Source organism: Rhamphochromis sp. 'chilingali', assembly GCF_963969265.1.
Source record: "Rhamphochromis sp. 'chilingali' genome assembly, chromosome: 12".
NCBI lineage: Eukaryota > Metazoa > Chordata > Actinopteri > Cichliformes > Cichlidae > Rhamphochromis > Rhamphochromis sp. 'chilingali'.
The window spans coordinates 4472268-4496034 of NC_137939.1; the positions used below are offsets into that span (position 1 = coordinate 4472268).

At 40.5% G+C, this 23767-nt stretch overlaps 2 protein-coding genes across 4 annotated transcripts; both read right to left on the reverse strand.

Moving 5' to 3' along the window:
* Positions 1 to 783: 783 nt before the first annotated feature.
* Positions 784 to 7355, reverse strand: slc25a33 (solute carrier family 25 member 33). 2 transcript variants are annotated; one of them, XM_080899686.1, is made up of 7 exons: positions 7166 to 7355; positions 5254 to 5427; positions 4052 to 4129; positions 2846 to 2946; positions 2583 to 2649; positions 1605 to 1885; positions 784 to 1492 (listed from the first exon to the last, which is right to left on the reverse strand). In XM_080899686.1, exons 1-7 carry the CDS (start codon positions 7204 to 7206, stop codon positions 1293 to 1295), a joined length of 942 nt encoding a protein of 313 aa, XP_080755812.1. In that variant the 5' UTR covers positions 7207 to 7355; the 3' UTR covers positions 784 to 1292. The 2 variants fall into 2 exon arrangements, with proteins under 2 accessions (XP_080755812.1, XP_080755813.1); XM_080899687.1 differs by lacking the exon at positions 7166 to 7355 and adding an exon at positions 6877 to 6991.
* Positions 7356 to 11786: 4431 nt separating this feature from the next.
* spsb1 (splA/ryanodine receptor domain and SOCS box containing 1) lies at positions 11787 to 20507 on the reverse strand. 2 transcript variants are annotated; one of them, XM_080898154.1, is made up of 3 exons: positions 20343 to 20507; positions 15979 to 16859; positions 11787 to 12839 (listed from the first exon to the last, which is right to left on the reverse strand). In XM_080898154.1, the coding sequence occupies exons 2-3, from the start codon at positions 16670 to 16672 to the stop codon at positions 12712 to 12714; spliced, it is 822 nt and encodes a 273-aa protein (XP_080754280.1). In that variant the 5' UTR covers positions 16673 to 16859; positions 20343 to 20507; the 3' UTR covers positions 11787 to 12711. The 2 variants fall into 2 exon arrangements, with proteins under 2 accessions (XP_080754280.1, XP_080754281.1); XM_080898155.1 differs by lacking the exon at positions 20343 to 20507 and adding an exon at positions 19775 to 19959.
* Between the last annotated feature and the right edge of the window lie 3260 nt (positions 20508 to 23767).

The window sequence follows — 23767 nt, forward strand, 5'->3', positions numbered from 1 at the left end:
TAACATGCTCGTTAAACGCTCTCATTTTTATAATATAAAAATAAATAAAACTAAACACCTTCAAAAGTGAAACAAGCAAACACACTCTGGGAACTAAACTAGAACAAAAAACCCAAAAACCACATGCATGCAGACTTCCCCTAAACTGGTGGTTCTCAAACTTGTTCTGTTCACACACTAGAATTTTTGGCAGTCAATAACAATTAAAAAAAAACCTAAAATGTAAAAACTGCCCAGATTGAATTAAAAACAAACTTGTTTATTTCTCCCCAGGTTCTCTGTGTACCCACTCGCATTTGTTCCCCATCACAGTTTGAGAACCACTGCTTAGATCTATCATCACACAGAACAGTCTCACTGGCTGATTAGTCAACACCAGTGACGCTTTTTTGGCCATTGTTATGGATGAACACATACACAACATCAGGCTTTACTCAGACACGTAGACAATAAAACACAAGATGATCGCACACAGGGTAGACTAAATAAAGCGACACTTTCGTGTTTACTCGTAGTCGGCTCAGTGCCTCGTTCAGTCCACTTAGTTTGAGGGATTTTTTTGTATCGTTGCGCAGAAAAATGCTCATACTTCATGCTTTATCCTCGTTAACAGATAAGGCAGATTTTTACAACACAACTATTTTGTCAGCCAACTGATGCATTTTATTGAGCCACTGGTCAACTAACCATCCATGTTTTCATTATATTGCAAAAGGTGCCTATTTTCTCTTTTCCACAAAAGAAAACATACAGTTAATATATTACACATATACAGACTTAATGAAAAAATATGATACATTTCTCTGTTAACTTAAACTTTAAACCCAGCAGATTGTGGCAAAGTATAACAAGAACCGAAAATAATCTAGAACTGCACTTTTCAGTGCTTCTCAATAATATTCCTTCAAACCTGTCAAATCGTGCATGCTGGTGGAATTTCCACTGATACAAGGAAACAAACACGATCCAAAAACAATAACAGAACAAAAATAATTTAATTAACTTAAAGTTAGTCCTCAGAGAAGATGACCTTTTTCCACAGGTTTGGAGGTTCAATGAGTACCATGACCTCTTGTGTATTTTTAACAAGCTAACAATATGTCAATAAAATGTTGTGTTTAGCTCTTTGGACGACAGTACAACCTGCTTTAGCTCCATCTTGAGAGTCTTTGTAGCACCACATCAAAAAAAAACTATGTGCTGCATTTTCAAAAGTCTATAGGCCCAGTGTGCTTTGGGTTCTGCGTGACATCCACAGTTCGTCAGGAAAATCCCCAGTTTCAAACATGTCTTTACTTGGAGTCTCCCAGCAGATGGACAATGAGTTCATATGTGGAGAGGACGATGGCTGTGTTAGGGATTTGCCTAATTAGCTGTGGAACGAGTCCTCTATAAAAAGCTGCATAGCCTTCTTCCACTGCTATTAACCTCCCTGTCTGGAAAAAATACTTGTACTTGCTGCCTTCCTCGCGCAGCCTTGTCCGAATGACCTCTGTGGGGACACACAAGAAGAATTGGAAAAGGTTAACTATTAAGTTTCCTCTTCTCTGACGTTAGTTATGTTGTAATAGGTAAACAATGGGTGTGGGTGTGTGTGTGTTTACCGTGTGGGTAGGCTATGCAGGATGCACAACCCTTTGAAAAAGCAGCTGCCATCATGAGGCTGAGGAAGTCTGACGCTCCTTTCTCCTTTTCACCGTTAGGCGAGCTGAACTGCCTCTTGGCGAGTTGTTTCTTCAGTGTCTCATAGATGAGGAAGCAGATCATTGTTTCTGAAATGCCAGCGTAGGACGCAGTCAGGCCACGGTAGAAGCCCCGGACTCCCTCTGTTTTGTAAACATATCGAGCACACTGCAGTGCATTCATCTTCTTCTCTCCTCTGGCTCTGAAAAGTTAAGACATGCTCATTAGTGACAAAAATCACATGTGGTGAAGGGGTTAATGGAACAATCATGGTTTTTTTAGTCATCCGTTACAAGTATCACAAGACACCAGAGGCCAAGAACTGGAATAAATAAAAAGTTGAAGTCATAATGTAAAGTTACAAAAGAACAATTTTCTTATTGTGTGAATGCTTAGTCAACTGTACACTGAAGCATCATCGAGTTTCCTTATTGGGATGAACAAGCAGCTGGTCTAACCTTGACTGAATGTTGCTTTAAGTTATTAAACCCTCCTTCAACAAGCTGCTCTTTGTGTTACAAGATATGAGTTTTCTCTTCAAAGACAGCCTGAACAGACCTGCTCCTGTGACCTCACATGATACTACTGCCCTGTACTTGGCAATGCAAATATGGACTCCTCTTCTGCGTGCAGGTCAGTGCGTCAGCAGTGTGTATTTATGGAGCTGGGTCACACACTCAGCCTCGTGCACTGCAGAACCCAAGGACAGTACCAAGAAGGTAGGCTCAATTTAAAGGTTTCTGTTAAGGTCACGGTATATGGAGTACATTCATACCCACTGAGACTCTGGAATAGGCCAGACCGTTTTACACAGATCTGAAACTGAACACTACGGTGTCTAAAGAAAAACTAAATAAATCTTATACATACGAGATAGAAGAAATGAACTGTACACCTACTTTTTCTCCAGCTGCATCCTGGTCTTGACCATCCAGATGGGGTTCATCAGAGAGTTGGTAACAAAAGCTGAAAATAGGAGCAAAATGAGGATATTCAGTATTATCCCTGGACAATAATATATGAAAGTGATCCCATAACAGCAGCCAATGATGAAGCTGTCCACATGATATACAAATATAAGTGATAACATTTTTGCACAGAACTGAAGTGCGTTACATTTTACTAATGTTAATGACACGCATGTCAAATTTAGAAGTCTCACCTGCAACACCAGCAGATGACATGTGTACCAATCCACTATTAGGGACAAACAGCCCATTGAACAGCTCTTTAGATTTCGAGTATGCAGCAAAGTAGATGGCTCTAAAAAACACAGAAACACAGACTGTTAAGAACTCTGCACAGAGGCATCAACGTGCTTATTTATGGATGCCTTTTTTTAAGAAAAGTAAATGTGGTTTCATAACAATTATGTAATGACTCCATTCAGGCTGCTGTGAGCCTTTGACAGTGCGCATCCAGAGCAATCTGTTCCCTGCCCTCTCTGCTTGGCTTCTGGAACACACAGTCATTGCACCAGAACGAGCTGAATAAGCACTGAGCACAACATATGCCCACAGAGCTGCTCTGAATATCAGCTGGCCTGAAGAGTGGAGAGACAGTGGAACTACTGACCAAAGGATAATCCTGTGGTTACTAATTAACCAACAGGGAAAAGTACCTGTACTAATCAATAACCTTTTTCACTTTAACATAGTCCCAAAGTCTAATCGGCTTTTAGGGCATAAGTATTATGACGATTCATTTCACACTTTTATTGCTGTTGTGTAGCAAAGTTTACATTCAACACTATCAGCTCCGGGGAAACAGGAAGAAGTACTGACTCTTTGCTGACACTAAAAATAGAACAAATGGCATGTTGTTTCACAGCCAACAATATCAACATATTCTCGCCACAGCATCTGTTAATACCAAACCTCATTCACAGAAGCCCATTTATCTAGAGTTTAAACAATTACTAATGTATAGGCAGCCCGCCCAGATGAGCAAAACAGCTCAGTCACGAAACCGAGGCAGGGGGCAGACAGACTCGGAAGTTGTTGGCATGATAACGGCTTCCTGTTTATAGACAGTTTGTTTTCAACCACGAGAAGAGAAACATAAGCAGGGTCTCCTCCTTTTTGTTTTTGGTTAGAAGTTGTGGTTTAAAACACTCTGAAGTGTCTATGCTCATTAAAAACTGCAAACTCAGAAATAATTGCTCCATTTTACTTCCTCTGCTTTGTTTATTGTTTCTGAAAAAGAAAACATCTCATTGTGCGTTTAGCTGCCAACAGGAAGTATCACTAATACAGAAACTTTTTGTTGAGACTTTAAAATAAAATAAAAAAATGGAAAGAATGTGGTGACAGATGAAAAAGAAAAAGAGCCACTAACATGTGAACGGTTAACATTGAATTCATTGTACCTTGAAGGGGCAACACCCACAAGGTTCGGACCCAGTCCACGGAAAAGAGATCTTGGTCCCTCTTTTTCAAGAATGGATCTAAAACAGAAGCAAAGGACCACCAGACATTAAAGACAGATTTATTGAATGACCTTTAAAAAAAAAACAAAAAAAAACCTTGCACTGCCACACATGTTAAACTGTCTCCATATTTGCTGCAGCAAGTGTCTGTGCAGGGTTGTTCCAGGTTCTATTAGGGGATTTAATCTGATAGCTGCAATCGTGATCCTGCAATCGCTCTGAGTGTTACACCAGCCCAGTTCACTTGAGCTGGTACTGAACCCAGTCCATCTGACAGCGTTTCACTTGTCACGTCGACGGTGTTCCCAGTGTTTTTTTTAAACTCTTTGAAGGAAATTTGATCTCTATGTGACAGTCTACTCTGTGTGGGACTGACCAAAGAGGGAGGCTACAACTTCAGTGTGGGTTATTTTCTGTAATGTAAACCTAGTCAATCAAGCAGGGTCCATGCATTCCACTCCTCTCATTAACACTCAAAACCTCTACTCAGTGAGAAGAGATGTTTATGTCTTACAGAATACGCAGTTTTTATAGCCTACTGCTGAGGCCGACACCAGTCTCGACCTGTTCAGTCCTCGGAGTGTTATATAAAGTTGATGGCACTGTGGTTAAAACCTCCCCACTGGAACTGCTTCTAGTCTTTCCCAGCCTCAAGCATATTCATTAAAGGACCACTTTAATGGACGCCATAAAGACTGGTTTTATCCATATCTTAAAGCTTCATAGAAAAGGACTGTTCTGTCTCTTCAAAAAGCTGGTAAAATGGAGTTGATAGGAGCAGGATACAGTGCCCCTAATCCCCACTTAATATAGGACAGGATTAGAGGCATCGTTTTAAGACTACGAAAGCAGAAAGCAAATGACAGCCTCCCAACCCACTTCCACAGACCACATAAGAACCTCACAGGAGTTTATACAACTATTTGACTCAAACATTACCACACAAACACTTTACATCGACAGGTCAGGCAAGCCTAAATACACAACAGTTGTGTGCCAACACAAATAATAATAAAGTACCCAACGCGTCACAAAGGAACACACTGTCCTAATTTGCAGGTAGGGAAATTCAAATGCCGCAGGGAATGGCTCAGACAGGTTGCTGCAGCTCCATTTGCCTGACAACAACACAAACATCTTACCTTAGGACCTGCAGCAGTCCAGGTGTGACACCCCCTGGTCGGATAACCCCCGTGCCACTCAGGGTGCCAAGTTGAACCTGGAAGACAGGCCGGAGGGTGAAGCCTGAGGACTGCAGCCGTGTCTTCAACACCTCCAGGGGACAGGTCACGATGGCTCCCATTGTACCACTACACCTGCACATAGAAAAATCAGGATTATTGGCCTTAGGACGTTTAATATTTTGCAGAGCAGAGAAGGTGATACTTCCTCAGTCCATCTATTAAATGACAGCCAACCTGCTTAGAGTAGTGAGAGTCTATTTTTTTTTGGCCATACTTTGACTGAGTAGAGTGTTTTTATAATAAAAACAGCTTAAGAGCTTACTGGGCCAAGTGCAATGAACATCTACGGTCAAAGAACAGGTCATTTAGTCTGCTGTGGAAACACTGTGCGTTAACCCGACACATCTGGCAAAGGAGTTTTACAGCTCAGACTGTTTAATTACACTTGGAAAAGTGCACATAGTATTCTCATTAATTTCTGCACAAACTATTTATTTAGGTCTTTATAGCATTCTCTGGTGCAGCTTTATTAAACGTGTAACCTTGTCATTGACAAGCTTAGAAGTCTAGAAGAGATTAGATTAAGCTTCTCTGTGTCTGAAGGACAGAGTCAAACATCTTAGCAAAAGTAACCCCTGACCCAGTTGTGCATTCTCTGTTCACTAATCATTCATCCTCCCCTGTTGGGGTTGCACAGAAAAATCTACTCTTGCATAGGTAGACGTTACGTAATCAACAAACACACACATACACGCAACCCTGTTGAAATAAAGCGTTGGAGAGCTGCTTCGATCATAACCACAAAGATGAGCCACCCAGGGAAATGGATAGAACAGTGCGCACAGTTGATATTACCAGCTCGACTTTAAACAGAAAAGGCTGGCTTAAAAGCTCAGCCGGCATCCCCACTTTAATGTATAATGTCTAATGTAAATTCAATTTTCATTGTGTTTTCAAGACCACATGTGTATCACTGGGCATTTCACAAGCCAAGATCAGTAAATACCCTTAAGGCCAGCCGTAACAATTTCAAGGGGAAAATGGCGTCATTAAAAAAACAAGCCAATGATGTTACACGCGACCTTAACACTAAGCCGATGCTACACGGCTTCTCAATCTTAAATATTATCAGCCTAATTACAAAAAAATACTCAGAATTTGAACAGCTGGTGCTGGCATCGCTAGTATTGATGTATGTCCAGCTTTTCAGGATTACATAGCACAGAAGGACATGACAGAGCTAAAGGCTCTCCTCTCGTGACTGCACCACAGGCATCACAAACGCGACGACACGCTTACATATAGCCGCAACTTCACAATATCGACACACGCTTCACAATGTTAGTTTTTACACAGTGTAAAATTTTAAACACGATGTTATCATCCTCAAAAATATTACGACATCCCACAATTCCAAACGTTTTAACATCCTAATGCTAACTAACGGTAGCTAACCGGCATTAGCAAACTTCTGCACGCTAGCTCACCCACGGGAATAAAAGCCGGGGGTTTCATTGTTCACCGCGGCGTTACCTGGATTATTAGTCTAAGATATGGATTGGTAACACAAACGTTGCTCGCCTCTTTTATGTAGTTACTAAAAGACACAAAAAGCCCCACCGCTGAAGTGAAAATAGAAACGTGTCCGACTATAATTAAATGGTCACGAAGTACAGACACGAGCTAGCTCCCGTTTCTGTTTCAGCATGTTGTGGCTGTGGGCTCTCACATATAACAAATGCCTTAAATTAATCATGTTTAAAGTAGTTATATAGCTATTAAGTAACACGTTGCCCAAGCTTCTCGTGTTGTATTAACATGTGAGCTATTAATACCGTGAATTTGAAGCGAAAGCATTAATGAGACTTACCCCCCGGCGAAGAGATGCAGCAGCGTGTCTTTTTGTGCCATATTTTTCTTTGTTTTCAGAAGTCCAACATATTTTTATCACTTTTTCGAACAAAGTCGCGCTTGTACCGAGGAGAACACACTGCTATGGTTTTATGTTCCCAGTCTGTTCCTGTTCGTCTTCCTGCGTCCCTCTACAGGCTTAGTGGAGCGACAGGGTGACCTGAAGAGCCGATCGTGCTGACGTCAGAGGGCGGGCTGGTGGGTGTTGTCCGTGACGTAGGCCCATGTGTTCGCCCTCCCTGCGCCTTTGCTTGTTTCAAGTTATTATTATTCAAATTATTATTACATAAGTACTGGTCCTACTACTGGCATCAACAGCAGAAATCGATGCCTCCTGACTCCAACAAAAACACTTTTGTGTTACTTTTGCTCTTCATTGGGGAATTATAGTTTATGACTCAAACCAACTCTTTAGTGGGTGCATAGGTGGAGGTATGCTCTGAAAAAAAGAGGAATCAAAGTCAGTATAGAAGCAAGGCATAAGACAGAAATACCGAACATGCTAATCTGTAAACATATCACAGACCAATTATCTAACATTTGCTACCTCAAGCTTCTGCACATGTGCCTGTAACGAGCCTGGAAAGAGGGATATAAAAAGTAAAAACAACAAGTCTTTATCAACAGGAAGACCTCTGAGTTAACTCAATACAAAATATCACTTAATGGCTGTATACTATAGATATGCAGCGTTGTGGCATGAGCCATCCACCCATGTTATAGTGTGCAGTAATACTTTACTGCAGCTGTTCTTACACTGAGGACAGGTAGCAGAGAGAGTTTGTAACCTTGTTTTGCACCTTGCGGGCTGTTTGTCTGTGCAACAACATTTGTCTCTCTGCCGCAACGTCGTCAAACCAGACTCACTGGCACATTTTGTCATGTTTTAAATTGCTTTTGCAAACCTGTATTGACATGTTTTTGTTATTGACGTGAGAGCACTGACACTGGAACTTAGCTTATACTTGCTATTTCCATGTTTTTTTAGTCTTCTTATTATTATTTACTTATATGTATTATTATTTCATTTGGGTTATCAACAAATCATGCTAACTTTGATTGGAAGAAAATGAGGCAGCCTCTGGCACAAGGTGCCCTGGAGATCATGTCACTTCCTACGTCTAATTTCACAGACAAATATATTTTTACTATGCTGAATTTATTGGAAAGCCTTAGTTTTTTTAGGTCTGTTACCGTTTCACAGTTGGGGCCCAGAGAAGTTAGATTAATCAGTTTTCATTGCACAAGCATAGATTCAGTCCAAAGTGCAGGAACACAGGAACACACTTGCGTAGGAGCGTTTTGTTTTTCCTCTTTCATGTCCTATAAATCATCTTCTGGCCTACCCACTTTGACAGGTAGTTTTAAAAGGGTTGTGCAATCTGATACTTTGAATTAGAATGAGTCTCATTAGAGAAGTTTTTAAAAAAAAAAAATCAAAACCACCAACTGTTTTTATGGTTAGTTAAGTACTGCGAATGCTGACATCAAGTGACCAGTTGCAATAAATGCATATTTGGTGTGGCTGTTCATAGCTATAAAACCCATGTTTGCTTTGATTTCTTTATTTCAGGTTTTTCTAATCAATTTTACTTTAATCTTTAAAACAGGTTGTTCACTATCACACTAACATTTCTAGCATTTCTAAGCATTCTAAGCACAAATCAGTCTTCTTTTGTTGCTAAAAGAGCTGCTTAATAAGGTATGTTCTGTATAAAAAAAATTAAATTAAATTAAAACCTCTTCATGCACTGGAGGGTCTCGGTTTGTGCGTCAAAGAAACGGTCACAGGCCTCGGAGACTGATGCAGTCTTGAAAGTTAAATCCCACCCACACCCATCCCACCACTGCCTGCTCCCGACTTTACTGGTTTTACCCATTACCATTTAAAGCACTCCGAGTGTGTTTGTTTACCTTTTTTTTAAACTTGTAAACCAGCACCTATATATTTCTTAATTGGTATTTATTATATGAGGAATAAAATAAAGGCTGTGAAATGTGGTAGGACATGCAGTGTCAGGAGCCACAAAATGTGGCTCTGCATCTCACTGACATTCAGAAGACCTCGTGCTATTTATGTACCTAAAAGTTGTGGGTCAAAGGATCCAGTTTGTAAAAGCTAATGTTCCCCATGGTCTTTGTATAGTATGGCTAAAATCTTTCAAGTAAATCAGCTCAGTAACTTAGCTTTAAATGCAAATTTTAGGAGAAGCTTAAGATGTCCCCCATGGTTTATCATATACAGCAGCGGTCCCCAACCCCCGGGCCTCGGACCGGTACCGGGCCGCGAGAGTTGAGGCTCAGGTGTGAAATGTATAGTTTTCAGGGTTTTTATCGGTTTTCAGCATTATTTTGTTATCGTTTTTATCGTTTACTCTGTTTTCCTGGGTCTTTTCACGTGTGTTATGAATAAATTTTCTTTTTTTCGGTACCGGTACTAGTTTTATTTTGTTATATTTATCCGCGACACCTTAAACGCTGGTCCATGAAAATATTGTCAGGAATAAACCGGTCCGTGGCGCAAAAAAGGTTGGAAACCGCTGATATACAGTATGTATGTGTGTGTGGATGAGCTGGATTCTACCAAAAGTCCAGTGTTGAGCTGTGGCAGCATTCTCACTAAAGACAGGACAGTGGATCACATGAGCCAGTGTCTCAGATCCTTATAATGGCATCCTGTTTTCTAAGAACTTAGACAATCCATGAGTCAGTTTCTGGATCTCTCAGGTTATGCAGAACAAACCTTCTTCTTCTTATCTAGCATTGGATTGTCATAGTGTACAATGTTAATTTAACTATTAATCTTCAGTTTAACTTCAAGATTAAAAACTTTTTAAACACTCTTTTTTTTTATCTTAGCTCATATCTTGAATTGCCTCGTTGTTGAAAGCTTACACAAGTAAACTTGTTTTTCTTGTTGTTCCACACAGGTGATTTCCATTTATCCGGCTGATAAGACTTCACATCTGGTCCAGTGAGGTCACAAAAGTCTGTTTACCTAGTACTAGAGTGCAACACTTCCTGCCACAAAAACAAAGACAAAAACAAAGAAATACACAAACAAAAATACTCTTAATCTTTAGCCTTGATGCAGTCATTTGTAATTAATATCATTAATAAAGGCTCGTGATATCCATGTCTCCCAGGAAGCCATCGCAGTGTGACATTAGCTCAACACACAACTACTTCTCTCTGAATCAGCGAAATGGAATTCAGCCATTATTGTCATTATATACACTCATGTTTTCCTACCTGTTCACTAAAATCAGTCCCATCTGAAAGCCAGCACATAAGAATACAATCAAATTTGCCGCTTGTAGTATTTTTACCTACTAGGCATAAAAAGTATAGGATCAATGGAATACTCAAATCTAACTGGGAGGACATAAGTGTTCTTTCATATCTGCAAGTCATTTCAGTAATTGGATTCACAGCAGCTATGTTAACATTAAACAGAGAAACCCTAATTAATGACATAAATGAAGGTTCTGTTGTTTAGGAACAAAACATTAATTATTGTGATTAGTAACACAATTACCTGTTTCATGTCAGAAAAACAGGTACAAACATAGACTCAGTGGACACACCCACGCACTGCTCCACACACTGAGACCAAACAGTGAAAACACCTGTGTGGGAGGATGATGGTAATGTAGCATCCGTTTGTTTCCTATTCTTTCCTTAAGCATCCAGTGACAAAGCTATTCCAAAATGACTGAATGATTTATTTACAAATCCATTATATTTTAGATAGGAATAACTAAACAACTCTACTTCAGTTTATAATGACACCATCTCTGCTCCCTTTATTTTAATGGTTAATCTCCATCAAATGAGTTGGAGACAGCAAATCTCAGTACTCTGTCATCTAAGTGTTAAAACGGTCTCATTCTTAAAAAAACAATTTTTTTAAAAATTAAAAAAAAAATTTAAGAAAGAATTATTAAAGTAAAGAGACCTAATAATGACCATTAGTTACAGTACTTCTAATATAGTTTCCATACTGTGAACACAGCCAGGGAGTTTGTAGAGTACAGGAGATTGTACTGCTTTGGCTGCAGTTAAAACAATGCACACTATATAATTTGAAATCATCTTTAATAGATACTTACAAACAAATCTACAACAAGAAGTACAAATAAAAAAGGAAGCTGCAAGCAAGGAAAAGTGAAGTGTGTCCACGTTCAGCTGCTTCCTGAATGTGTGTCACATTTGCACATTTAAAAATACTAGCGACAACAGGTCTATGATATTTGCGTTGGCAATTTGACCTTTTATTACATTTGTGCAGCACGTTGAAGATTGTCATTTTTTATCTCAGTACAGTGCCTTAAAACTTTAGCTTGTGAATTCAGGCATCTACATAGCCCATTACCTCAAACTCCCCTTGCCCCTCTTTTTTAATGTAATAAACACAAACACTACATCAATGGTTCTCAGCTATGAGCCAGTGGGACCCAAGAGTCAGTCAGCTGTTACACTAAAGTAGCTATTTCATTTGTTTTCCCCATTACCTGGCTTAATTTGTGCAAACCAGTGAAGTCATCCGATGAAGAGACTGATTTAAAAACAAAAACCCAAAAAAAACAAAAACAAAAAAACTCTTGGGCCTCAACGGCATGTGGTTGAAAACTACTGCACTACAAGAAAGCAGGAGTGATAAATGATAAAAAGACGTGACTCTATTGAGAAAACAATTCCTGCAGATGCATGCTACAAATAATCACAGTGACATTATATTTCTGTTAAAATTACTGCTGATCGCATTCCTGTCGGATGCCTGATGGCTAGTGATGCGGCCCTTTTAGATCACAGAAACCTGATAGCACAGTGAGAGGTCAGAGCAGCTCAGGGGCCTCACAGTGCACTAACCGCACTGCACTACAGACGCTCTCTATGGAGTGGTAAGCATCTCTTTTCTGTGTTGTGTCTGGAGCACTTTTTTTTTCCTTTTTCTAATCCACTACCACTTTTAAAATCTTCTGATTTCTAAAAACAATTCTGTTATAATGCTCAATTTAAGTTGTTTTACAGATTGATATGTGCTGCCACCTTGTGGTCAGATACAGGCAATGCATTGCTGAGCCAATTCATCACTAGGTGTTTTAGTACTACAGCGTATCACATTTCTGAGCCTGCAAGCCATTAATGCATAAATCAGAAAGTCTGGAGGTCACAGCAGAGGTACTGACCACTTAACTACCTTGACCACAGCAACCTACAAACTGGTGACTGCCAGGGCATCGCCTGGATCAGCGTGTGCATAGTGCTCAGTGATTCCTGATTTGATAAAGTTAGATAATACAATTGAGAAAGAGTCATTAAAAACAAGATAAGAAACTGAAAAGGAGTCCAGCCACTGACATGGAAGCGTACTCATAGAATCATGAGGCTGATTCAGTCCTGGAGGCTTGAGCAATGCTGTCAAACAGGTTTAACCCGAGAATGATCCCAGAGAAACAAAGAAATGAGGGTGTGCTCAGAATGTTGTGACTGTCGGCGGCGTCATTGGTAGAGCAGGTAGTTCTTGAGAGAGGCTGGCAGGGGTAGTCTATGGATTTCACTCAGACGCTCTCTTCCTAATGCCACCCTCACTGAACGCCTACACAGGTCCATCAGAGAGAGCGGTTCAGCTGGGGGAGAGAAAGAGGGTGATAAAGTTAAAATTATGCATTTGCAGAGACAGACGCTAATTTCAGGAGCATGTATAAGTCGAGCAAAAAGGCAGCGTGCATATCGTGTCATGTCCAATAACATTGTTTTAACCGGAGGCTGCTGCTCTAGAGAAGGCAGCAGGTTCAGTGGACTGTAGCCAAATTTTGAGCTCTAACCTTCCCCCTCAAAAACTAATTATGTCTCCATACATCAGTCATTATGATGTTCCACATTTGAGCTTAAGTTTTTTAGGCTTGAGATATTCAAAGGCACTTCACACCATCAAAACATGCACTCTGAAATAAAATGGATGATTTCTAACACAGTATTAACACATCTGGGATCCACACATGCCCCATGGACAAAAGAACACTGCAAATGCAGTTCAGCTGTTTATATGACAGCTTACACAAGTTAAATAGTAGAGTACACCATAATGCATCTAAAATATTCCTTTAAAAAAAACAACAAAATCTATTGATCACATATTTGGCTTTTGTAGGGCTAGCTCAATTCCACTTCTGCAGGCAGAAGTCAAGAATCTGTCAGCAAGCCTGATGCAAACAAGAGTTGCCCACAGACAAGTTGTTCCACATTTATGACACTGCCCTCTGACGACAGTAAGCAGCTACAATATATAAGTGCATGCAAAACTGCATATGACCAATGCACAACCATGCCTGTCCCATAAGAATCACCTGGTAATACAGGCAGTTTTTTTTTTGTTTATTTGTTTTTTTTTAAGAGTAATGGAGGTAGCAGCAGGAGAATGAAGTTTCTGATACAAAGATTCTAGGTTATTTAACTTTACTGCCTACATTTCACTTCGTGAGCAACAACATATACGCCGTCTCAGTTTATTTAAAAGACAAAAGTCTTCAGTGCCAAATACTGGTACACTACAGTTTTTGTCATATTTTAAAATGTAGAACATAAAATGTGTATGTGCGGAACAGATGGGCAAAAGACCTGCAACTGACAAATAAAGGCTATCTCATCTCAACTTTGCAACTCTAGTATACGTATTTTCTCCAGGTTTGGACTTGTTTGAGACAACAAAAAGTGTGGACTTCAGCTGCTGTGGCAGCTCTGCACATTGGATCAAGTCACAAGATTAACTACATATAATGATACCAAGTGCGTTTAACAAGACTACTTAAGATTAGAGATCTCCCTGCTCCAAATACAACAGTTAAAAAAAAAAAAAAATCATCAACTTCAAAGAGGCTTTTATGTATATGACAGTTTCTTTTATTCAGGCTGAAACTAGGTCAAGAGATCTGAGCTCAACATAAAAATCTAATGAGCACAGAACACTTGGGACATCCGGGTAGTACAACATGTTTCAATAAGCACCATCTTTCCTCACTGAAACCTCATGAGCCAAGGAATAACTGGGATTAATCCAACTGGAGTCATTTCTTATTATTTGTCTGATGGGACAACTAGCATGTTGTTTTTTGTACACTTACATAAAGGATCACCTGGTTCTGATTAAAAGCAAGCCAAAGTGCAGGCAATGACAAGAAAGGGAAGTTTGCAGCATGTCTGTTCATGCACTAGTTCAGCATAGGACACAGCTGTCTGAGGTAATCTCAAGACAACACCTCAGACAAGGGATACATAAGAAACTGATTTTGTCAAATATGATACCATTCGCTCATTCAGGCATAACCATTAATCCATAATTGAGAAATGCGGATTAGAAAAATGACTAAATCTGAAAAGCCTAACACAGGGTACCTTTACCAAGAAAATGAAGTAGACAGAACAACCAAAACACGAAGACAGTGTTGTCATTTTCCCCGATACCCATTAGTAGGTTTCCCCATGTAGGTGAAATGGCAGACAGCGGAACAACTAGAATACCTACAGAAAATGTACCAAACCAAAAACATTGAAGAAAAAAAAAATCCCCATTCTGAGCTGGCAAAGAGGGAGGATTAAAAACTGAAAGTAAGACAAAGGCAACCTCAGATGTTAACTTGATGGAGAGAGCTCTGGGACTTGACAGGAGTTTGCTATGCACTCTATTAACCTGAGAAACCTGCAATTTTAATATAAAACAGATTTCCTCTTACAATGCAACATGTAGCTTATGATACGCTTGGAATTAAGTTTTTATTTGCCCGTCTCTTTAAAATCTGGCCATGAAGAGGGCAAAATGTAGTTTACTTGTCACAAAATTAATTTTGGTCAAAGTTCATTTGAAACAAAGAACTGCTTAAAGTGAACTTCTGAAACTTTTTATTTGTTGTCTCACAAGTCCTCACTCTCCTGTCTTTGCTTTTGTTACCTTTGAAAAAAATGTTACCTTTGACTGCTTTTGTTTGCACTTTGTGTTTACAAATCTTTCTCCTTCTTTTGAACAAACAAAAAAAGAGTCAATAAATGAATGAACTAAGCATATACCACACCTTTTTAGTGATAGCTGACTACTGGTAACTACTTTTTAATCACACTAATGGTCGAGAAGCTGCCATGCAGGGCCTGATACTTTGAGCAGCTTGACATTGGTGGCTTGTCTAAGGATGATTCTGTATTTCTACAAAGGGACCAGGAATTGAAACACCAGCCCTGTGATTTGAAGACAACCTGCGCTTGTGCCTCTTCTGAAGTAGACAAAGACTGAGAGAGAGAGAGACACCACATACTTATATATAAATATATTACATTTCTACTTTAGAGTGATCCAAAATTGTTTACCAAAACTGAGACATTTACTATTGCTGCCAGAGTGGATGCAATGTCAGACTTTAATAGTGATTTAACTTCCATTTTATGTCTGATATCAGGCAAATTAAGCCAGAGAGGCATCTATATATAAATTTCTAAGTAATCTGGACTGAACAGCAAGATAACACACTGTGTAATGATATATGTACTGTTTTACATAACATTTAGAGAGGTAGCCACACAAATACAGTAATGCTACTCTTTGGTAACATGGCCTGTTTAGACACTGGGACAAGCCCTAACTGTTAAACCTCTTTTTATTGCATCAATAAATCCTCCCACTGGTTAGGTGAGCTCAGTAAACAAGAGATCACAATGACACAGCTGAACATGACAGACAATCTGAACGGGAGTAATATTTAATTTAAAATTCATACTTACGATCAAGTCCATTTATGTACCGGATTCGTATTTCACAGTGTCCCCACACAGCACTCACCACAGGGTACAGCTTCCTGCCTTTAAGTCCTCTGAATGCCACCCCTAAATAATGTCCATCTACTATATAACCAAGAGTCCCCTCATCCATGTCCAAGACTACTAAGAGAGAGTCTGGTATTATGAAGGTGTCGTCTGGTTCAAGGAAGGCCGGGTAGGGTTTTGCTGGGTGATTTTTGCCATCGTGGTAGAGTTTACTCCTGCACAGGTCCCAGCCCCAGGATTCAGCATTACTTCCTACCAAAGCTGTGTAGCCCACTGAGTGTAGAGGTGCGTCACTTGTAGCCACTCCGACCACAGCGTGTGTACCCCTTTGGCGCATGGCCCAGCTTATCTCCCACACATGCAGTCCCCTTGTGTAGCCAACACGGCCCCGGATGGCGTCCGTGCTCTGCGCAACAGGGTGCCGGTGGAACACCAGCTTGTTGTCATCTTTGACGAAGACGTTGAGGGAGCGGTCATCATTGTTCCACGAGTGTTGGACCTGGATGTCCAGGCTCGCGGGTGGCATGTCCAGCAGCAGATCCAGTCGTGATGGCTTAGTGTGATTCAGGGCCTGTAGCTCCAACTTCAGGGGGCTGAATGCTGGATCCCGCATATCGATGGTTTTAATGCCACCTGGGACTTTCTGCCCCATGCTACAGGTAGATATAGCAGCTCGTTCTTCCTCCTCTTCCTCCCCCCGCTTCCTCAAAGACTAATGGGGGGAGTAATCAGCCACAGACCCTCTATTCCAGTGTCCTGCGGTCACCTAAGATGCAGGTTTGTCCTTTTGCTTTGTTAGATGCAGACAGCCAAGGCCAGATGACGAGCTGGAAGCCAACCTGATGAGGTCAGAGGAAATGAAAGCAGAACAAAGTTCAAACTAATCTGTTTAAGACAATGACAGCATTAGATAAAACAAAACATCATCAGGATCCGTATAAGGAAAACAGCAAGTCTTATGTACCCTCAAGAGTGACTTTGCTCTCATGACTGACTGCATTTAACATAAAGAAGGCACTGTCATATGACCAAAGATATAAAACCAAGTACAAGATAACATCATCATACAACAGGAAGCAGGCATCTGTTGACCACAGCCACATTTCTACAACCTTAACAAAAGACATCACTGCCATTCATTTATCTTTAACTTAAAACTCTTCAGCTTTCATACAGTGAGACCAAGGCAGAGTCCCGCCCCCCCCATTTAAACCAGTTCAACAGTTTCAGTTCTTATGCTGAGCCAGCCAAGAAAGACAAGACCAACGAGTTCTCATCACTTAGTCAACAGTGTATTTGCTAGATTGAAACGATTTTGTATAATGGATTAGACTCGTCACAGAGAATAGGCTGACCTAGTTAAAGTGGCAGTTTGGACAGCTACAGCTCAACATTTAATAACCGACAGATTATAGATGCCATCTTCAGGGTCTTATAAAACAAATGGCTATATAGGTTTGGGCGAGATGGCAGCATCCCATAAAATCCATGACAGGAAATTTATCCTATTGGTGTTATCACTTTATACTATTAGGAATGTGTCTGCTTAAAACTCTTTTTGATATGAGCACAAATGTATGCTTCAGTTTTATTTTACCCAGAAGTCAACGTTCATCACACTGCAGCAGATAAACTGTGATAATCAGCTTTGAATTTTTGCTTAACTGAATTCATTTATTATAGATGTAGAAAAACAACCACATAATCCGACTATGCCTGTGGCTCGATGTGGTTGTGCAGACCGACAAAACTAGATTTTTTCACATAAATGTAACCGTCTGGATAAAATATAGCTCCAGATCCATGCAGTGTACATAGCTCTGCATGTGTAAGTGGTAAACACCCATGTTATTGTGTTCTCCTTTTGGCTAAGTAATTTAATTTGGGATTACGTTGCACAAACAACATGAAAAACATTCAAGTCTTATTTGATTAGTTGTCCTCAATTTCATGCATTACTTTACCAACATTTCTTGAAAAAGAAAAGTACATCTGAGAACTCACGAAAACTTGACGTTGCCAATTTCGACCATTTATCAAGTGGCTGATAGGCCAACCCTGAATGCAACAAAATGTATGTAATAAAATCAACAGGAGTTTTTGCTCTGCGGCATTACAAATGCGATTAAATCTTCTAATAGTGCTGGCTTTGGAAATGTTAAAAGAGCATAAAAAGCAGCATTCTCCACAGGATAACATGACGCATCAAATGTGAAAGTGAAATATTCCCACAACCTCCACAAACAGGGGGAAAAAAGACAGGAAAAACTCCAGCCATTTCCTATTATATTGCTGTCTAGTCAGAGGGCAACAGGAAAAGCTGTAATAAAATGTCTGGTTTTAAAAAAAGTTTTAGAGAAGCACAGCTGGACAGGAGCTCTTTTGAGGCAGAAATAGTTTCAGCAGAGAAACTGGACAATAAAAGCCTGATGGACTACCTTCTCATTACTGTTAAAGAAAAATGAAGAATTTATGTCTTCAAATTTAATTTTCATACTAGTTTTTCTTTTTACAGCATGAAGCATGTTTCCCTTAATAAGCCCAGAAGCAATCAGTAGCAAGATTAGTTTGGAAATAATATCCCAAAGACATATGTGACTTTTGTGGGCCCAGGTGTCACAGCTGCAGCTTTCTGGGCTTCCCGTTTCTGCCCATGTTGCAGCAAAGCTGTAGAGAGCATTGTGTAATGTGGAAAATGGTGCTGCAGGGAAGGCCACTCTAATTGAATTGTAGACAAGAGTTCATTGAGCAGTGCTTTGGCCTTTCTTCTAATGCAAGTAAACAACCATTTAAATGGGTCATGTCTCTTTAGTGATTGGAAAGCAAGGGGGGAAGAAAAAGCAAGCAGTGGGTGGCCAGCATCTGAATGTAAACAATCTCTTTTTCGATGGCTGTCCAGCATTCATGGAGAGTGAAACATGTTAATTTGCACACTCTCTGTGCCAGGAGTTTACCATCCCCCCCTCCCCCTCCCACCGCACAGGGCCACCTTACACCGCATGCAACATTAGCAGGCAAATCAAAAATGCAAGAACAATAAGAAGTCGTCCCTGATTTCATTTGGACTTCAAAACAAACATACCCACAGGGAGTATAAAAGACGGCTTGTGGAGGGGTGTATTTGGGCTGGGATCCTAGCCTGGGTTTGTTTAGGGTTCGTGGGCCCCCCAAATGGTTTGAAGCTGATTAAAATGCAGAAGGACAGGCCTCGCCGGATTTCCTGAGCCAAGGAAACATTTGTTTCTATCCGGGAAAGTTGATTCTGTTCATCTGGACATCACTGAACATGCATCAAGACACTTGTTTCTATTGTAAGGCTCAATTTAGACCAGGCCCACCTGAACTTAAACCACAGCCTGTTTTTCTGATTTCCTGAATACATACAGGTCAAGCTTTAATAAAGACAGTCATTGTGTCGCACAGGAGTGCATTCAAGAATTTAATATAGTCTGCTTTGTTTTGAGTTTTAACTTTTTGTAGTTTGTCATCACCACGATTTAGCACAACGCTATAGCTAATGCAACCTTACACAGGCATATGAAGATCGCCTTTCAAGTTAGAATATCCAGGTTTTGTTGATTGGTTCATGTCTAACTAAACAGCTTTAAACAGACAGCACACACACGTTCTGAAACTGAGGACAGACTATTAGCATAAGAGAAGCCAGGTATAACAATAGTGCCTCTACCTCCAGGCCTTGACTAAACTGGTACCAACACGCATCTACAACAGCCCGAATAAAAACTAAACTTACTGTGTGAAAGTAAAGCGTGCTGGCAGCTGAAGCAGCAGGGTGTGAATGAGCGTATGTAGGCCTTCTGGACACTTATTCCTCAGAGTTTTGCCATGCTAGCTACCGTAAAAGCAGCCTGGGCTTAATAGTTTTAAATGGACCTGGCGACCGTGTGGTCCGAGCTCGTGGAACCGTCCACGCGCAACTACAAACAGAAGAAGCGCGTGAGTCAACCGTTTCTTACGGTTGGCCTTTCTTTAGCTTCGGGGTTTTTTTTTTTCTTTGTTTACCTGAAACTCGACCGCCTGCGAAACATTTGTTATCCGACAAACAGCAAAAACCGTCGGCGTTAGCTGAAGCAGCTACACAATATGGCTAATGTTAATAAAAGAGAGAAGGGGGGGACGAAGATAGTAACCAGTAAACTGTGTCGCTATGTCTAAACTGGGGGAGGAGGCTTTGCAGGCGTTGTTTTATTTTTTTATATCAGATATTTAAATGTGATGTAAAGAGAAACACTAGAAGCGAAACAAACGTTTCGACACAGTAAGCACAAAAACACAAGAGGAAAAGCACACGGCAAACACACCTTGTTAAGTTGTGAGGCGGCAGCACAGTGGATGAGACCAGGCACGGCTTCAGCTACTCCATCGTAGTTTTCCTCTTCCTTGTGCTCTTACCTTTTTTCCCAGGCTGGGCATGAATTAGGTGAAATGGTGATGGCTGCTCTCTAGCAGCTCTCGCGTCACGTGGTCAAACGCTCCCAGCTGCTAGACCAGATTAGGACCTCCCCACAGAGCGGCTGCAGCTACAGCAAAGATGGCTTCGTGTTGGTAATGCAGTTTATGCTGATTTTCTTTAGGCCATAAATGTATTCACGAAAAATCAAAAATAATATGCGGTGCCGATATTTAATCCGAAGTGAAGATGTAAACCCAATTATAATATCAGATTCTAATACATTTCACTGCTGATATGAACACTTTCTAGAGAACTGTTTTGTTATGCTAACCTTTCTGGCGTCTTAAGATAGTGAAAAGGTGTATTTTTCATAAGATGAATCCGAAGATATATGTATTTTTTTAAATGGTCCTACAGTCCAGTATCATGGGTTAAATTATTTTTAATTTTTTGTGCATGTGGTCAAAGATGTGTACAAATATAAAAATATTTATCAAATGCATTTACACTCATCACGAGCTTTGCAACTATATTTGTTGAGTACAATAGTCAGACTGGTTTGAGATGATAGCAAGGGAAAATTAAATCATATAACCACTCATTACAACCAAGGTGTGCAGAAGTGCATCTTACACAACACATCAGACCTTAAAGCAGATGGGCTACAGCAGTAGAACACCACACCTGGTGCAGATCCTGTCAGCTAAGAACAGAAAACTGAAGCAACAATTCACCCAGGTTTCCCAAAAGTAGACAACAGATGATTGTGATCACACATGGAAGTTTATGAGGTAGATTTCCTGCCGAAGCATAAACCAGGTGTAAAGCAGCTCTGAAGAACAATCCAGTACTAATAACATGTACCTAACAAAGTGGCAGTGAGTCCATATGTAGATACTAAACAATCATACACCTCATCATGGACTTGAAAACAAAATTTACACATTGCTGTAAATGGAAAACCTACTGAAATGTTCCAGTATAAAGCTAACTTCAGTATAGTTCACCCTTCAGTGTTAAAGAAGTCAAGTAGGACCCCACACATCAACTGTTTATTCACTTTTATTGTTTTTTCTTGTCCTGTTTGGGTGTTTTATTAAGCAGAATCACGGTCTGAATGCTTTGTTGTGCCAAACACATTTACTTTGCCAAGAGGAGCGCTGTAGACTCTCTATAGGCTCATCTTCTTAGTCTTTTTTTTTTCTTTTCTTTTCATTTTATGTTATTATCCACATTATCTGTGTAGCTATACAGTGCCGGAGCTGGCATGCTATGAGTTCCAAGTTGGAAAAAGAGAAGCATTAACGACATAAAGAGGAGACAGAAACAGAGAGTGAAAAAAAGGAGGGTAGACAAGTCCTTTATTGTTAATTCAGAGCTTATATTTGCTGTTATAGACTTTTCAGAAAAAGAAAGGCATATTTTTCACATGTATGTGCTGGAGGTTTTATATTCAGTCTAAATACTTCTTTATAATGGCTACACCAAACACGAATAATAGGATATTTCTGCTTTTGTGTTCACTTGTGTATCGTTGAACTTAATTATGATGTAATATTTTGTCCTTATGCGTGGATATGTAACAGTGATGGCGATTAACACAGTTAGTAAGTATGCACAGACACCATATGACCGTCATGATGATACTGATGCATTTTCTTCTTCACCTTGACCTTCAGGCTGTCTTTCACTTGGACAGCTTCAAAAAGGAGCTAATGATTTTGAGGTAAGCTGCGGTCCTCGGAGCCATCAGTCAGTGTCGCTCAGTAGGTCGCAAATCATACTCAACTCACTGACACACTGACCCCCCCCCCCCCCCCCCCCCAAGGAAAGTCGTGTGTGTCGAGTGATGACTGATTTGTACCAAACATGACATGTATGCTCTTCATACAACCGTCATCTGCTACGCAAAGGGTGCAGTAGCTTCACATCTCTGAAAAGCTCCTGTACAGTGCATGCCACCTATGAATGGAGTGGAAGCGGACCTGCTATAACAGCCTGCACAGAATTTCCTAATAATGTGAAAGTCAGAGCAAACATATGCGCAAATGTTGGGAAACACAAGGACAGTGTTGCCATCTAGTGGATCCTCTGAATACTCACCTTCTGGATGAGGTTTAGAGCATCGCACAGTCTGCACAAAACTCCACATCAGTTACACCTTATTCAGAATAATAATTCACACAGTGGCGCTTGTCCTGATTGCACACTAAAAGCTGCGTGGATGAAAGTGCTAATTAACCATCTTCCTTTTCTTCACTTCCTTGTTAACTTCAGAACTTGTGCCTATGTCAAGGCCTGGAATTAATAGGACTTTTTAAAATGACCTTGTTTGTCCACTCTGTGAGGCGTCTGAAGGTAACATGGCTCATTTTACATCCTTGGTGAGGAGCATAGCGTGGCGACTTGAATTACCTTCCCCTCAGCTCGTCTCCCTGTGAAAATCCCATTTTCCCCATACGGTGATGGTGCAATGTGCTGAGCTCGGTGATATCTCAGGGCCCCTCCAAAGTGGAGGAGGGGCGTGCAGACATGCTTACTGCCTCCCTTTTAGAAACCATCATTTCAGCAGGATCGATAGTACGTCCCACTCAAACCATGGCTGCCAGAGTGCTCTGCCTCTGTGTGTGCGGACAGCTGCGCCGAGGCAAGTCCAAGCGAGTGGCTCACGCAGTCAAGGTGAATGATCGCATGCTGCGTCAGACACTCTGCTCCTCACTCGCTCCGAGGTGCAGTTTCTGAGGAGGACCGGTGGGTGGATGCTGTCTTAAAGCATTTGGATGCAGTTGCAGACTACATACTGATGAAGCTTCTGTAGCTATTAAATACTTCATGCAGAAAAATCTATCTCCTAGCCGGCTCACAAAAGTGCACAGAGAGTAAATAAAGATTTGCAACTGATGAAGCTCTCCTGATGGCTTTTTTGCTTACACCTCTTTCAGTGTACTGGAGGTTGAGAACTTAAATAGATTCATGGCTGTAGGTGAGAAGACTACTCAAGTTTCAGAGGACTGCTTGCAATTTAAAACGAGCAGAGTCCATTTTTGTAAAGCAGAAATCCTTACACAGCAATAAAAAAATTATCTGTATCGGTTATTAAAGAAATGAGCGTAGACAGTGAGGTTTAGAACATAATTCAGTCTGTGAATAGTGATGTCTGGCTAGCAAAAGTAGACCCCCCCCCCCAACTTTTTAACAACGATGGTCTCCCTTTTTTATGTTAAGCTATACAAGCTTCTAATCGCACTTGTATTTCCAACAGATTCATCTCCTAACATCGCAGGTAATTGGATATTCACTTTATTTAGAAGATGACATAAATTGTCAGAAATG